At 41.1% G+C, this 17,450-nt stretch overlaps 2 protein-coding genes across 2 annotated transcripts in view; one reads left to right on the top strand and one right to left on the bottom strand.

The window, feature by feature from the left end:
* The first annotated feature begins 591 nt into the window (after positions 1-591).
* LOC120018109 (serpin H1-like) lies at positions 592-5,174 on the top strand. Its single transcript, XM_038961104.1, has 5 exons — positions 592-708; positions 2,719-3,341; positions 3,484-3,582; positions 3,707-3,939; positions 4,107-5,174. The coding sequence occupies exons 2-5, from the start codon at positions 2,756-2,758 to the stop codon at positions 4,407-4,409; spliced, it is 1,221 nt and encodes a 406-aa protein (XP_038817032.1). The 5' UTR covers positions 592-708; positions 2,719-2,755; the 3' UTR covers positions 4,410-5,174.
* Positions 5,175-7,459: 2,285 nt separating this feature from the next.
* LOC120018739 (retinal guanylyl cyclase 2-like) overlaps positions 7,460-17,450 on the bottom strand; it is a 30,862-nt gene continuing 20,871 nt past the window's right edge. Inside the window, exons 12-18 of the mRNA XM_038961945.1 lie at positions 11,869-12,032; positions 11,474-11,666; positions 11,121-11,295; positions 9,500-9,598; positions 9,000-9,094; positions 8,817-8,902; positions 7,460-7,810 (exon numbers count right to left, since the gene is read on the bottom strand). Coding sequence (XP_038817873.1) covers positions 7,726-7,810; positions 8,817-8,902; positions 9,000-9,094; positions 9,500-9,598; positions 11,121-11,295; positions 11,474-11,666; positions 11,869-12,032 — 897 coding nt within the window. The 3' untranslated portion in view covers positions 7,460-7,725. The remainder of the gene's footprint in view (positions 7,811-8,816; positions 8,903-8,999; positions 9,095-9,499; positions 9,599-11,120; positions 11,296-11,473; positions 11,667-11,868; positions 12,033-17,450) is intronic.

Below are 17,450 nucleotides of genomic sequence, written 5' to 3'. Positions count from 1 at the left end.
GTTTAGGACAGAGCTTGATTTCTAGCTGGTTTACAGCACTGTTGCTATAGCTCCTGCTCCACATCCCCCATCCTAAACAAGCCTGCAATCAGCTGAGGAAGACGTGGCAGTATGGGGGAGGGGTGAGTGATGGAGAGGCTGAAACTGTAACTACTTTTACAAACTTATAGTAACTACGGTTACAACTACTGTTATAAATGCCATGTGGATTCCCTTCCATAATCATTGCTTTTGAACAGGATTATTGAAAATACAATACACTTATACACATGCATATGAGCATTGTGCCCGGTGTGTCCATTCACAACTACAAGAGGAAGCCAAAGGGATATCATCACTGACATGCACATATCCACACTATTGTACTTTACTTTTCTTGCACTTTTCTGTATAAAAACAAAATGACCACATCCATACCCATATCTATTGTGCTGGTGAAAGTTAATATGATGAAAGCTGTGTGTGTGATTGAGTCAGTCTACAGCATTAGGACCATGCAGAGCACTGCATCAAATGGATCCAGGGGGAGGTCTGAAGTCTCTGCTCCAAAGGAGAGGCATAGGTTTTGCATTTGCATACCCCATTCCCAACTTCCAGAAGTTTCTTTTCCATGGTCTATAAAGGCCAGAGAAAAAACTGTAGGATCAGTCAACAGACGAGCGAACCCAGAGAGTGAGGGCTGAGAGAGATTGTGCCAAGCTCTGCCAGGTAAGGACTGGGAGAAGGCTCTCGTTTGACCATGTTTTTTTGGGAAAGCTGTTTTGTTTTTAATGTTTAAAGTCAAAGTACAGTGCATGCTCTTTTTAACATAACTTTGTAGAATGTGGAATGTATTCTGATTCAGACACTCTTGCACAGTCTTTACGTTTAGTAAAACAACATATATTTCCTATTATCTCAATTGTTTGGTGAGATTACTGGAGTAGCTGATAGGATGCCGCATTGATTTTCATGCAATGTATCTGTAAAGGGTATTAGATACGGCAGTTAACTGTACTTTGAGATAATATCGTTGCTTGATGATGCATGTTGATGTTTGGTTTACAATTATTCAATAAATTAAGAGAACTACAAATCATTGCATTAACTTGATATATATATATGCCAGTAATTTATTGGGTAAAACACCAACGTTTCGGCATCACTGTGCCTTTTTGAGGGTAATTGCACACACAAACAAGCAGAACTGCTATTTACTAACATTGCATAGATGATTTTGGGAGTGGTGGGATGTTATAAAAAAATCCGACTTGGTTCTCTGTGGAGCTGATGCTGTTCCACTGTGGCATTTCTGATTGGATGGATGTTTTTCTGGGACATACACTGACCAATGAGAGAAGTTTTACGTGTGTGTGTGCATGATATACCTAGCTACGGATCATTATTAAAGAAAATATAAAATACAAAATGTTTTCAACAATGGATCCTATATCAAGGGAAGATGGAAAGAATATCAAAATTTAGAAGTAATAAAATAACTCCATATGGGTCTGACTAATGCTTTATCACCTGCTCTATGGAGATTACCAAATGCACCTCTTTTCTTTCAGAATGAAAAACGAAAACCTTGACATCAGTATGAAAACATTTCAAGGTATCCCAAGAGAATGATGTAAAGTGTACAAAAATACAAAAATTCAGAATCTGTGGAAAAAAAGCTACACAGCCTATATACTGCCATGTTTTTGAAGGCAGGAAAGCAATTTACAAGTAGTGGAAAATCAAAGGATTGATCAGAAGCCACTCTTCCACATGTATCCTGAGGCTACATATTTGCTCCTTTTGTTTGAACAAGTCGGGCAAACAAAGAAGTTAGTAACGGGTACCTCCATAGGTTCTATGTTGACACGATCTATTGACAAAATTGTGCTGTAATGATACCTCTGAGAAATTCTGAATATCACATTTTAGAAATTGTGAATGTATGCTTTTTTGTTCTACAATTAACAAGAGCACAGAGAGGTATCAAATTACACCCTCAGTCAGAGCTCAGCACTCCTGGCTGCTGCTATAGCTCAAGATTTCTACAGCTGCTGACGTGGCTAGAAACATGGCTGCCTAAAATTTGGACCCATTCATTTGTGCAGCCAACGTGGTGGCTAATGTCATTCAATTGCTGAATATGTGGGACCTCATTCTAAAACCACACCGTAATAACACATTACACTCAGTAAACAAAACATTAAGAACACTTGCTCTTTCCATGACATAGATTAAACAGGTGAATCCAGGTGAAAGCTATGATCCCTTATTGATGTCACTTGTTATGAAGAGGAGACAGGCTAGAGAAGGATTTTTAAGCCTTTAGACAATTTAGACATGGATTGTGTATGTGTGCCATTCAGAGGGTGAATGGGCAAGACAATATTTAAGTGCCTTTGAAATGGGTATGGTAGGTGCCAAGCACACTGGGTTGTGTCAAGAACTGCAACACTGCTGGGGTTATCACACTCAACAGGACATCCAGCCAACTTGAGACAACTGTGGGAAGCATTGGGGTCAACATGGGCCAGCATCCCTGTGAAACGCTTTCGATGCCTTATAGAGCCCATGCCCGACAAATTGAGTCTTTTCTGAAGGCAAAATGGGGGGGGGGGGTGCACCTCAACCTCAACATACTCAGCGTATACAGGCTATACAAAAATAGACCCTTTGAAACAATGGCCTCAAATACCAGCACAGGATTTCCAACATTATTGTATTTTTGTCTGCTTTCAGGCTTCTATAGCTGCTCAACAACCAGAAGACAGAAAGGATGTGGGTAACCAACGTTGTAGTTCTGTGCCTCCTGGCCGTTGCGGCCTCCGGAGAAGACAAGAAGAAGCTGAGCAGCCATGCCACCACCATGGCTGACAAGAGCGCCAACCTGGCCTTCAGCCTCTACCACACGGTGGCCAAGGAGAAGGGCCTTGATAACATCCTGATATCCCCTGTGGTGGTGGCCTCCTCCCTTGGTATGGTGGCTCTCGGGGGCAAGGCTTCCACCGCCTCCCAGGTCAAGTCTGTCCTCAGCGCTGACGCCCTGAAGGATGAGCACCTGCACACAGGCCTGTCAGAGCTCCTGACTGAGGTCAGCGACCCCAAGACCCGTAACGTCACATGGAAGATCAGTAACCGCCTCTACGGCCCCAGCTCGGTCACCTTCGCCGACAACTTTGTGAAGAGCAGCAAGAAGCACTACAACTATGACCACTCGAAGATCAACCTCAGGGACAAGAGGAGCGCAGTGAACTCCATCAATGAATGGGCGGCCAAGTCGACAGACGGCAAGCTGCCTGAGATCACCAAGGATGTGCAGAATGCTGACGGAGCAACGATCGCCAACGCTATGTTCTTCAAGCGTAAGTAGAGCTATTCAAAAACACACAGTAGCCTAGTAGTTAGTACCTTTGACTACTGTTATTACTATTTATATTGGGGCGTATTAAACAGTAAGATTGTGAGATGTGAATATCTTTAGAAAACATTATCCTCTTTCTCCAGCTCACTGGGATGAGAAGTTTCATGAGAAGATGGTAGACAACCGTGGCTTCCTGGTGACCCGTTCATTCACAGTCTCTGTTCCCATGATGCATCGCACCGGTAGATTTCACTAACCTTTTGAATAGAGACATACCGTACTATAAGCCTTATTATAAGACATTATCTACATCATTATCAAGAGAACTTGACTCATCTATTCTCATCCCATGACTGTGTTCCACAGGTCTCTATAAGTTCCATGATGACACAGAGAACCGGTTGTTTGTGCTGGACATGCCACTGGGCCAGAAGCAGTCCAGCCTGGTGTTCATCATGCCCTATCACCTGGAACCCCTTGACAGGCTGGAGAAGCTGCTGACCCGCAAGCAGCTGGAAACCTGGATGGGCAAGATGGAGGAGAGGGCCGTGGCCATCTCTCTGCCCAAAGTCAGCATGGAGGTTAGCCACAACCTCCAGGTAATCACATCATTGCGATTATATTGTTTGCAATAGATTTAAGGGTCATTAAAGACTTATCTCATAAACTATGACTCAACTTTTAAGCTTGACTATGAAAGAACATATTTGACTTACATATGAAACGTTTCTCCATATGTCACCGACTATTGTACTCTTCTCTCCAGAAAACTCTTGGTGAACTTGGTCTGACCGACGCTGTGGACAAAACCAAGGCCGATCTGTCCAACATCTCCGGCAAGAAGGACCTGTACCTCTCCAACGTGTTCCACGCCTCTTCAATGGAGTGGGACATCGAGGGGAACCCCTTCGACACCAGCATCTTCGGAAGCGAGAAGCTGAGGAACCCCAAGTTGTTCTATGCTGACCATCCCTTCATCTTCCTGGTGAAGGACAACAAGACCAACTCCATCCTCTTCATCGGCAGAATGGTGCGACCCAAAGGAGACAAGATGCGTGACGAGTTGTAATAGTTAATGGACAGTTTGAGAGATACGGTTACTGATTGAATCATGCCAGGAAATAGTATGTGTATTATGGTATGACTGTTACCCCAAGAACACATTCCAATAGGTCATCTGTGGACTGAATATCTAGACCTACTATTGTATCACAGACACATTAAGCACTCCCAGGGAACAGGAGGGTATACGTTCAAATAAATGCTGTTTGGCCTTTGCAATGCACCATAATCAATAACATTGTCAAAGTCTGCATTTCAATACATTTCAGGAAAAAGCTGAACACCACAAGCGCCTTTTTAGAGTACCTGAACATTGAATAGCAGATGACCCGACAGCATGCTTATATTAAGTATGATCTCTCTGATTTTTGCCTTCCATAAAATCAGACTTTTTTCCACCATTCTTTTCACCAGTATAGGTTTGGCTTCTCTCTCTTATTGGGTTTGTGATATGTGTGGTTAGTTGCATTATCTTTCATGTTTAAAGAGAAAAAGATTGTTGCACAAGTGTACTACAAGCTAATTAAGTGTCATACGATTTTCCACTTTCCACCCTGCAAAGTACATTTCTCATGCTTTCACAGTTTTTGCCTCCCAGCTGCACTGAAACTGTTCCTCTGCAGTCTTTGATTTGATTGAATTATCTATGCCATTTGCCAACCAAACTGTGATTTTGTTGTAGGCATTTACCACTAAACCTTGGAATGTTGCCATAATGCAATGTTGTGTCCTTTTTGACTCTTTTTTTCAATAAAAAGAAACCTAAAATGAACTTGGTGTCTGATTAACATTGAGTTTATCCAAGTAAGAATCTAGTCAGTTTCCTCAAAGAATACTGATACATCATGATCAAGAAAGGGTTAGATGTTGCATAGTAAAGGGCTCATAAGGGGCCATAATCAGGATGCAAGCCTCTGAAATGAACAAAATGTTGCAGTGAGTGTGCAATTGTGCAGAACGTGTCTTAACTGTCTGGGTTCAGTGAAGAGAATGATACTCGTTCCAGTTGGCCTAATGGCCAACATTCCTCTGTCACAGAATGGATGTGGAGATTCTTTCCCCGGAGACCCTAAGTTGCAAACCTGCGAAAGGCACACAATTCCAAAGGATTCCCCAATCTTACAGACCTTACCCACTTTTAACACAGTAGTTAGTACTGTCAGAGTGTAAGTTTTGTATAGAGATCACTAAGTTAGGCAATCCCCATTATAGAGCTAATTAACCTAGCTGGGTGAGATTGGAGTGCAAGGTTAACATGGTGAACAGGGAGAAAGAGATCTACTCAACAAGGAAGTCAAATTTATGACATCTCTATTGTCAATTGACAGACCTTAGACACGAAACTGATTCAGAAACTGTTCATAAATAATTATGAAAAACAGACATTAGTAGAATCTGGGGTGTTAGAAACAAAGTTGTACTCCATCATCATATGCCCATAAACAATGTAGAGAGTAAAGGACAAAGAGAATGGAGGGGACAGAAAGAGCAAGAGGTGATCTCAGCGCCATCTCCTGGTGAATAGAGGAACCATGTGGAGAATACTTTCCCTTTCCTTCTGTCTACATTTACATTTACATTTAAGTCATTTAGCAGACGCTCTTATCCAGAGCGACTTACAAGTACATACATTCATACTTTTTTTTTGTACTAGAAGAGCCATTGAAATAAGTGTCACATACATGTAAATAAAACAGTGATTTATTTAATTAAATATATCATATTTACATTAGTCTTTGTGTCTCATAAATATCCAAGACTTATAACATAATGAATGCATCTTTACGTTACTGATTACGGATTACATTAGTCATGTAACTGTAATCAGTAACAAATTACATTTTTCAACACTGTGCATCTTGAAAATTTAAGTTGCAAACTGTATATTATTTTAATTCATTGTTCTCATAGTCTATGAAGTAGATGAAATAATAGAAGACAATAAAAGCTCACCAATATGTATCATCAAACATCAATCTGCATATATCATTGCTCATGTTATTTGGTAATGATCTATTCATGTTTTGCGCTGCATAGGTAACCCTAAAGTATGAGCTCATAGCACCTGTAATGGACGCTCATTCATTTTAATTTATACAAGTCATACCTTCAACCAAACAAGAGATGGTACTCTTGTCCATGATGGCATAAACATCAGACATGACAATTCTTTACTTGTCTTGTCTATGGAGAATCAGTATCCTCCGTGGCTCCAAATGCCCTGCTTAAAGGAAAGCCGTTTTACAGAAACATTACATAGACAATCTATAACAACGGGACACAGCATGCATATACTCATTTTGTTTTGAATTTCTAGAGGTCAATGTAAAACATAGAAATCCAGTGTCTGTCCTTAGTTTTTGCATTGTATCATTGTCCTCAAATAGCACTCTTTTTTCTCATACAAAAAAACATGATTAATATAGGGAATTATTTACCTAGATGCCAACAAACTTGTGGTCCATTAACAATACAGTAGATATATATCCGATTTCCTCTCACAACTTTGGAAAGCTAACCGTACATCCATACAAAGCTTTTCGGCCATAACTTAAAAATTGAATATCATATTTTGCCATAACTAACAAAATTTCTTATTTCACCCCACAACTCTCATCAGGTGGAGAGAAGTGCTCCTTCCAAAACGTTTAGAAGAGTGATGAAACATTTTTTTAAATGTAACATAACTCATATTATGCATGTGATTAAAAGCTATAGTACAGTATGGGAGTGGAGTGATACAGTAGTACATCCTGTTGAGCACTGGGGCCTCACCCCCACCCTGCCATGGAATACAATTTATGTCAAATTGACGTCAAAAGTTGATATGTTTTGGATTTTAGCTAACCCTAAACCTAACCCTTTTCCTAACCTTAACTTAATTCTCCTTAGCTGCTACATTAATTCTCCTAACCTGCTGCGTAAATTCTCCTAACCTGCTACCTAAAGTCCATTTTGACATAAACTGTATCCCATCTAGACAAAACCACTCCAATGACACGAAGCCACTTAGTGGCCAATGGGAGACCAGAAACATAAGTGTATGGTTCATTAAGAAGACACGCACTATCCCTGTCGCAGGACGGTAATACAACAACCTTCATTTCATTAGTGCTCTCCCTTTCTGCTGTGCTGGCCACAAGCAGATTACACAGACAGAAGCCAGGAAATCCTATTAAAGGAGGCCACGTAAGCTGCAGTGAGCAGGCCGGTCCATGCCCTCTGTCCTCCAGTTCTTCATCATCCCTTTCTCTTCCTCTCTCTCTCTCTTTGGATGTGTCCTCTTCTCCCCATGTTTGTCTCTCTCCGTCTGTCTCGTCTGCTCAGATTTTAGGCTTGTCCACCTCCCGGTTGGCCTTGCGAAATATCGTCTTGATCTCATCTGTCACCATCTCTTGCCAGTTGTCCCTGAGAATGGAAGATCAAATAACATTTAAACATACTTTCACTTAAAACAGTAGTCTAGTAGGCCTATCAGATTATAGTAAACAAGACAGCTGGTGAGACGAGAGGACATGGCAGAAGAAGCATGACTGAGAATGTTAATTGTCTTAGAGAACAGGAGGCTGGAGAGGGAAGGACGGCTCATAATAATGTCTGGAATGGAGTGAATAGAGTGAATTCCATTAATTCCGTTCCAGCCATTTCTATGAGCCCGTACTCCCCAATTAAGGTGTCACCAGCCACCAGTGTCTCAGAGGTGCTGCCTCAAATGAGAGTGTGAGAAGAAAGGAAGGACGGAAATGAGGGTGAACCACTCACAATGGAAAGAGATTATCCAAAATGAATAGAGCTTTTCTGGGATGGTCAAGCTCTGCTTTAACGGTATTGAAGGTGATAAGATCAGAATATTAGAGAAGAGATCAAATCAAGACTTGAAGAGATCAGATCAAGAGACTATGGATAGACAGTATAGGGGGCGGGGGGGGGGGGGGGGGGGGGGGTAGTAGAGGGGGATCAACAAAATCCCACAGATTGTGAAATCCACAAACTACATGCAACAGAAGAACCCACACAACAACTAGCTTTCCACCATGACACAACAGAGCACGGCATGCAAGTTGCTAGCTACCTCCTCGATTTTGACTCAGAGAATCAAGCTTTTTTCTCTGCTTTTTTCCCCTTGTACGCAGCTATATCCTCTGGGTTCAGTCCATGATTGTCATCCCTAAAGTAGACAACACATGTACTGCCACCATAACAGCCTCAATCACATCCTAGTACTCAATGGGGCTCCATTTTGCTCATGTAGTGAATGATGAGAAAATGTGTGAAATGACTACACATAAACACATAGAACTGCTGTATAATCAATGCACAAATATTCACCAAATGAAATGTAGACATGTTAAGATTCACTTAGGGTGGTTCTCGCCAGGGTGTCAACATAAGGTACTGTATTGTGAGTTCCTACCCTGGTTTAATCTCTGGAGGGTTCGGTAAAGGCTTTGTGAAGTTTTCTTTCCCAACCAGCCAGTATGTCTCTTCAATGCCTTTACCCTGTAAGAACACATCATTATTCATGATTTATTTATAAACAGTTGAAAGAAATACTACAGGTGAACACAGAGGATAATGTATTGTGAGGTGTTTATACCTTCAGCTCTGTCATGCCCCTGACGTCTATCTTGTAGCCCTCGTTGAGGGAGCGTAGGATCTTCACAGTGCTCATGTTCACATGAATTCTATAAGCTGAACGGAAATAACACTGTCACTACAAACCATACCATAATGCAGACATCCTGAGCAGAAATACACTGAGTGAACAAAACATTAAGAACTGACCAGGTGACTCCAGGTGAAAGCTATGATCCCTTATTGATGTCACTTGTTAAATCCACTTCAATCAGTGTAGATGCAGGGGAGGAGACAAGTTAAAGAAGGATTTCTAAGCCCTGAGACAATTGAGACATGGATTGTATATGTGTGCCATTCAGAAGTTGAATGGGCAAGACAAAATATTTAAATGCCTTTGAACGGGGTATGGTGGTAGGTGCCAGGCCAGGTGCACTGGTTTGTGTCAAGGGGGTGCAACTCAATATTAGGAAGGTGTTCTTAATGTTTTGTAAATCAACACCAAGAACCTCTGATACTCACGCAGCCCAGTGGATTCCATACGAGAGGCAGTGTTGACTGTGTCTCCAAAAAGGCAGTACCGAGGCATGGTCAGACCCACCACCCCAGCAACACATGACCCTGTACACACACAACACACATGTGCATCACATCTCAGACATCACATTGAGAAACCAAACCCTGGCCTGCTACTGTTTCAGCCACCCTCGTTATGAATGATGGATCCCCACATACAGACAGTTAGAAAAGGAAATATAATCAAAGTGATTGATTGTGATATGAAGAGCTTATTTCCAAAACGTTATATCCACACATTTTTCACATTTGTGTTTTTTTCACCAGAAATGATTGCTGCTTATGGGTACCTTCATGTGTGTGTAAAATATGACTGTTTCAATTAATAGATTTTAAGTGTGGATTAAAATGTAGATTTTTTTTTTGCAAATCGCTATGTCCATTGTTTAGCTGGAATGGAATGTTTGCATACTGTATATTTGACTGTGATATTTGGTTGTCTCACCTACAGTACCAGTCAAAAGTTTGGACATAACTACTCATTCAAGGGTTTTTCTTTATTTTTACTATTTTCTACATTGTAGAATAATAGTGAAGACATCAAAACAATTAAATAACACATGGAATCATGTAGTAAGCAAAAAAGTGTTAAACAAATCAAAATATATTTTATATTTGAGATTCTTCCAAGTAGCCACCCTTTGCCTTGATGACAGCTTTGCACACTTGGCATTCTCTCAACCCCAGCTTCATGAGGTAGTCACCTGGAATGCATTTAAATTAACAGGTGTGCCTTGTTAAAAGTTCATTTGTGGAATTTCTTTCCTTCTTAATGCGTTTGAGCCAATTAGTCGTGTTGTGACAAGGTAGGGGTGGTATACAGAAGATAGCCCTATTTGGTAAAATACCAAGTCCATATTGTGTCAAGAACAGCTCAAATAAGCAAAGAGAAATGACAGTCCATCATTCCTTTAAGACATGAAGGTCAGTCAATGCGGAAGAAATTTCAAGAACTTTCAAAGTTTCTTCAAGTGCAGTCGAAAAAACCATTAAGTGCTATGATGAAACTGGCTCTCATGAGGACTGCCACAGGAAAGGAAGACCCAGAGTTACCTCTGCTGCAGAAGATAAGTTCATTAGAGTTAGCTGCACCTCAGATTGCAGCCCAAATAAATATTTACGTCACAAATGTATCAAAGTTCTTTATTAAAAATGTACTTATTTGTTACAGTACATTTGACTGTGTAAAACCTGGCAATACTACTTATTTATTTGTGAGTGAAGTGGATACATAGCGTTTTGCAAAAAAACATGATTATTTGTCTCTGAAATGAAAACATCAAGTGATAGATTTCAAACAAATACATGTCTGTCATTGAACAACCCCATGTCATGATTAGATAGTGAAAAAACACACCAATCGCTTTCCTAAGTTCTTTAAACTGTAGAAGATAATTTACCAAGATTTCTGAAAATGGATATATAGCATTTTGGAAAGAAACTCTTCATCTTTATAAACACCTCACATTGGGATTCAGCCATTGAGCAAGATTGATCAACTAGCTAATATGTGACCTAACTTCAGAGTGTGTCTGCCAGGCAGGGACAACCCAATGCCCTCTCTCACCTGAGTGTATCCCTATTCGTATCCTGACGGGCACGCCGGGCATGTGGCGCATCTGGAAGGTGCCCACAGAGCTCAGGATGTTCAGGGACATGTTGGCTATCTCCGCTGCGTGTTTGTTGCCATTCCTCTTGGGTAGACCTGATGCCACCATGTAGGCGTCACCAATGGTCTCCACCTACACAATGAAAACAAACAGGCATACAGTAAATCATTGCCACATCGATACTCAAAAAATCATCACGTCACTTGATTTGTGTTGTTGTGATGCTTCCCTAGCACCGCAGCCCAACCCGCAACTATGATGCTCAGCTCATTTCGGTTCAACTCAGTAGTGTGAAAATAGTATAACTGACCTTGTATACGTCGTGGTTGCTGAGCACAGCGTCAAACAGCGTGTACAGGTCATTGAGCAGGTCCACCACCTCGATGGGATCACTGAGGGAAGAGATGGTGGTGAAGCCTACTATGTCACTGAAGTAGATGGTGACCTGGTCAAAGTACTCTGGCTCCACTGTTGCACCCGTCTTCAGAGCCTCTGCCACAGAACTGTAATGTGACATGGGACATTTTGTGTTTGTGGTAATGTGACACAGAGCAACAAACAATCATTAAAAGTCAAAAGTATGGTACTGTATCATGTTATGAAAGGATAATACCCTTGGCATTGTACAAGAATGATATCTTGAAATAACAAAATGCCCATTGTCTTCTTTAGTTGTCTGTGTGTGTGTTATAACATGAAGCTCACGGAGGCAGCATCTCAGACAGCAGTTTCTCCGTCCTCTGTTTCTCCACTTCCAGCTCCTCTGTCCTCTCTCTGATCAGGTCCTCCAGGTTAGATGAGTACTGTTCCAGCATCCGCAACATGGAGTCAATGATGTTGGTCTTCTTGCCCTTGTTGATCAGCTTGAACTGTGACACAACACCATCATCATCATCATTGGTGCACCACTACATTATGTAATATTATGTATGACTTATGCTCTCTGTAAAAATCCATAAAGCTATGAGCCAAGACTTTGTCCGTGTCTGAATATCCATACTAGCGTTTGCAATTTTTTTTTTAGGGGTGGATCAGCTTTAATATTGCTGATAGATTGTTGCTTCCATCAATGTAATTGTCTACATCATTTCCAATCCCCCAGATATTATTTGGGTAAATATATATATCCAAATACATACATACGTATGTTTTGAGAACGTTTTGAGAATGACACAAATATTAATTTTCACAGTCTGCTGCCTCAGTTTGTATGATGGCAATTTGCATATACTCTGGAATGTTATGAAGAGCGATCAGATGAATTGCAATTAATTGCAAAGTCCCTCTTTGCCATGCAAATGAACTGAATCCCCAAAAAACATTTCCACTGCATTTCAGCCCTGCCACAAAAGGACCAGCTGACATCATGTCAGTGATTCTCTCGTTAACACAGTTGTGAGTGTTGATGAGGACAAGGCTGGAGATCACTCTGTCATGCTGATTGAGTTCGAATAACAGACTGGATGCTTCAAAAGGAGGGTGGTGCTTGGAATCATTGTTCTTCCTTTGTCAACCATGGTTACCTGCAAGGAAACAAGTGCCGTCATCATTGCTTTGCATAAAAAGGGCTTCACAGGCAAGGATATTTCTGCCAGTAAGATTGCACCTAAATCAACCATTTATCGGATCATGAAGAACTTCAAGGAGAGCGGTTCAATTGCTGTGAAGAAGGCTTCAGGGTGCCAAAGAAAGTCCAGCAAGCGACAGTACGTCTCCTAAAGTTGATTCAGCTGCTGGATCGGGCACCTCCAGTACAGAGCTTGCTCAGGAATGGCAGCAGGCAGGTGTGAGTGCATCTGCACGCACAGTGAGGCGAAGACTTTTGGAGGATGGCCTGGTGTCAAGAAGGGCAACTAAGAAGCCACTTCTCTCCAGGAAAAACATCAGGGACAGACTGATATTCTGCAAAAGGTACAGGGATTGGACTGCTGAGGACTGGGGTAAAGTCCGGAAAAAAGCTTGTCCGGAGAAGACAAGGTGAGCGCTGCCATCAGTCCTGTGTCATGCCAACAGTAAAGCATCCTGAGACCATTCATGTGTGGGGTTGCTTCTCAGCCAAGGGAGTGGGCTCACTCACAATTTTGCCTAAGAACACAGCCATGAATAAAGAATGGTACCAACACATCCTCCGAGAGCAACTTCTCCCAACCATCCAGGAACAGTTTGGTTAAGAACAATGCCTTTTCCAGCATGATGGAGCACCTTGCCATAAGGCAAAAGTGATAACTAAGTGGCTCGGGGAACAAAACATCGAATATTTTGGGTCCATGGCCAGGAAACTCCCCAGACCTTAATCCCATTGAGAACTTGTGGTCAATCCTCAAGAGGCGGGTGAACAAACAAAAACCCACAAATTCTTACAAACTCCAAGCATTGATAATGCAAGAATGGGCTGCCATCAGTCAGGATGTGGCCCAGAAGTTAATTGACAGCATGCCAGGGCAGATTGCAGAGGTCTTGAAAAAGAAGGGTCAACACTGCAAATATTGACTCTTTGCATCAACTTCATGTAATTGTCAATAAAAGCCTTTGACACTTATGAAATGCTTGTAATTATACTTCAATATTCCATAGTATCTGACAAAAATATCTAAAGACACTGAAGCAGCAGACTTTGTTAAAATTTATATTTGTGTCATTCTCAAACTTTTGGCCACGACTGTATATATACATAAATATTCATACATACATACATACATACATACATACATACATACATACATACATACATACATACATACATACATACATATACACACTTTTTTTAGAATATATCTTTATTATTCCCCGCAAACCCTACCACCCCCCCCCAATTGGAGTAAACTAATAAACAATAACACTTAGGCTTCTACCTTAAGTTTATACATATTATACACATTTTACAGACACAATCTATTTTACAATAGTTATATTTTGTTTGTTTTTAGTCCTTCCTCTATTTCTGATGTCCATCCAGTTTGATTTATATTTTTAACTGTGCTATTTCACAACATTTCTGAACCTATTTTACATTGGTTATCTTGTTATTAGTCCCACCATTCAGCTCCATTCAACCCCTCCCATCTATCTCTTAACACCATCCATTTTGGATTTCTATTTTCCATATATTTTTCAACTGTCCTGTGATGCTTCACAACAGTACTGAACATTTACATTACATTTTAGTCATTTAGCAGACGCTCTTATCCAGAGCGACTTACAAATTGGAAAGTTCATACATATTCATCCTGGCCCCCCCGTGGGAATTGAACCCTGGTCCCCCCGTGGGAATTGAACCCACAACCCTGGCGTTGCAAGCACCATGCTCTACCAACTGAGCCACACGGGACCTTTTTATTCTCATAGCTTCTACAGATTGTAAATTAAAGATAGCATTTTTGCTAAAATAATTATTATATTATTGATTGATAATGACTTTTCAAATCACCTAGAATTGCTATCTGCAGCGTTAGTTCTAGGTAAATGTTGCAATTCTTCAGCCATTCCTGGCTGGACCTGTGACCAAAAATGAGCTACATATGAACAGTACCAAAATAAATGATCTAATGCCTCCTCGTAGCAAAATCTGCAGAGCTGGGAAGATTGTATCCCCCATATACAGTTGAAGTCAGAGGTTTACATACACCTTAGCCAAATACATTAAACTCAGTTTTTCACAATTCCTGACATTTAATCCTAGTAAGAATTCCCTGTCTTAGGTCAGTTAGGATCACCACTTTATTTTAAGAATGTAAAATGTCAGAATAATAGTAGAGAGATTGATTGATTTCAGCTTTTATTTCTTTCATCACATTCCCAGTGGGTCAGAAGTTTACATACACTCAATTAGTATTTGGTTGCCTTTAAATTGTTTAACTTGGGTCAAACGTTTCGGGTAGCCTTCCACAAGCTTCCCACAATAAGTTGGGTGAATTTTGGCCCATTTCTCCTGACAGAGCTGGTATAACCGATTCAGGTTTGTAGGCCTCCTTGCTCGCACATGCTTTTTCAGTTCTGCCCACAAATGTTCTATAGGATTGGGGGCAGGGCTTTGTGATGGCCAATCCAATACCTTGACTTTGTTGTCCTTAAACCCTTTTGCCACAACTTTGGAAGTATGCTTGGGGTCATTGTCCATTTGGAAGACCCATTTGCGACCAAGCATCAACTTCCTGACTGATGTCTTGAGATGTCGCTTCAAAATATCCACTTCATTTTCTTTTCTCATGATGCCATCTATTTTGTGAAGTGCACCAGTCCCTCCTGCAGCAAAACACCCCCACAACATGATGCTGTCACCCCCGTGCTTCACGGTTGGGATGGTGTTCTTCAGCTTGCAAGCCTCCCCCTTTTTCCCCCAAACATACCGATGGTCATTATGGCCAAACAGTTCTATTTTTGTTTCATCAGACCAGAGGACATTTCTCCAAAATGTACGATCTTTGTCCCCAACCATAGTCTGGCTTTTTTATGGCGGATTTGGAGCAGTGGCTTCTTCCTTGCTGAGCGGCCTTTCAGATTATGTTGATATAGGACTCGTTTTACTGTGGATATAGATACTTTTGTACCTGTATCCTCCAGCATCTTCACAAGGTCCTTTCCTGTTGTTCTGGGATTGATTTGCACTTTTCGCACCAAAGTACGTTCATCTCTAGGAGACAGAACGCGTCTCCTTCCTGAGCGGTATGACGGCTGCGTGGTCCTATGGTGTTTATACTTGTGTACTGTCATGACGTTGCCCTCTTTGGGTACAGCGAGCACCCCTCCCTCTGCACCAGCCCTTTTCTATGCACCATCCCCCTACCCCCCTGTCTCCTACACGCAGGCTGCTGTGGTCAGGGAGAGGTCATAAATTCCTGGAGGAGATTATCTCCTCATGGCCACAGTATAGAGAGAGAGTAAAGTTTCATAGAGAGAACAAAGGAATTTCTTCCACCTCACAGAACTGGAGAACCGAACAACATTTATGTTCTGGGAAAGGTATAAAAGATCGGTGAAGAATCCAGCTACGAACTGGTCCGTTTGGTACAATTTTGTGAAACTCACGAGAGACAATACGGCCACATTACCATAACGCTGTTTATATAATAGCCTCAGATATGAGGCTTACATCTAATTGTTGTACAGGATGAATGAGGAAAGATTAAATTATTTGTGAAATTATGGGAGGCTATGTAATGATGTAATGTGAGAGAATTGTATTTCTGTATAAAATTCCACTTAAGTCACTGGCACACCCCCATGAACACAGTTAGGACCTGGCGTCATGAGACAGCTTTTTCTGCTCTTCCGAATAAAACCCCCACCTTGAGAATTTCTCAATAGACCATGTTTCTCTCAATTACGAGAGGACAAAGGTTGCAGACCAGCTTACCTCGATAACGAGAGGGCCAAGGTTTGAGACGATTGCTGAATCTTTTAACCATCCCACGTGGTTAAACTTTTAGACTATCGATACCGACAGAATAAGAACAAGTCTTTGATATTAATTACTAGTCTGCAGCTAGGAATTCGGTATCATTGAACGCGAAGACCGACAACCGCCGAAACATCTATTCTATAACGACATGAATGAATGTCACTCTGAACTATCCATTCTAACCACGACAGAGAGAGAGAGAGGACGAACAGACTCTCCAACAGAAACAAACTTTTCAACAGAGATCCCGACGACACACTGAGCGTAAATATATATATTGATTGCAATTGTTCCCGAATGAGTGAGCGTTCATGTGCAAAGGATTAGCATTTCAATTGTTATAATTATCAACTGTGTGTTGTCTTATCTCAGTCGACCCCCACCTCCCTTTTGTACACCAAGCCGCCATGCCGGTTTAGCCCACTAGGGAAACTCCGTTATCATTTCCTTGTAACTATCTACTGTTTATGCATTTCTGTGAATTACTTAGTTAGTAAATACATTATTTAAGACAATTGATGTATGGATGACTCATAGTGAAGACTGGGTTCGTGCAGATAACCAAGAATTTACAACTTTCAGATGAGACTGAAATAAGGTGACGATTAATATTGGCTGCTATTGATATAAAATATTACTAGGTCTTTAAAAGTTTATTCGGAAGATAACAGCTCTATAAATATTATTTCGTGGTGCTCCGACTTTCTAGTTAATTACATTTACATGATTAGCTCGATCAGGTAATATTAATTACAGAAAAAGGATTTTATAGAATAGCATGTCATATCACTTAATCCGGCATAGCCAAAGACACGACAGTACTATTGTTTGTACAGATGAACATGCTACCTTCAGGCGTTTCGAAATTGCTCCCAAGGATCTCCCACTT

The sequence above is a fragment of the Salvelinus namaycush genome, chromosome 23, assembly GCF_016432855.1.
Source record: "Salvelinus namaycush isolate Seneca chromosome 23, SaNama_1.0, whole genome shotgun sequence".
In the NCBI taxonomy this organism is placed as follows: domain Eukaryota; kingdom Metazoa; phylum Chordata; class Actinopteri; order Salmoniformes; family Salmonidae; genus Salvelinus; species Salvelinus namaycush.
Note: the sequence above shows the minus strand (reverse complement) of the source record. Positions and strands in the feature narration are given on the sequence as shown.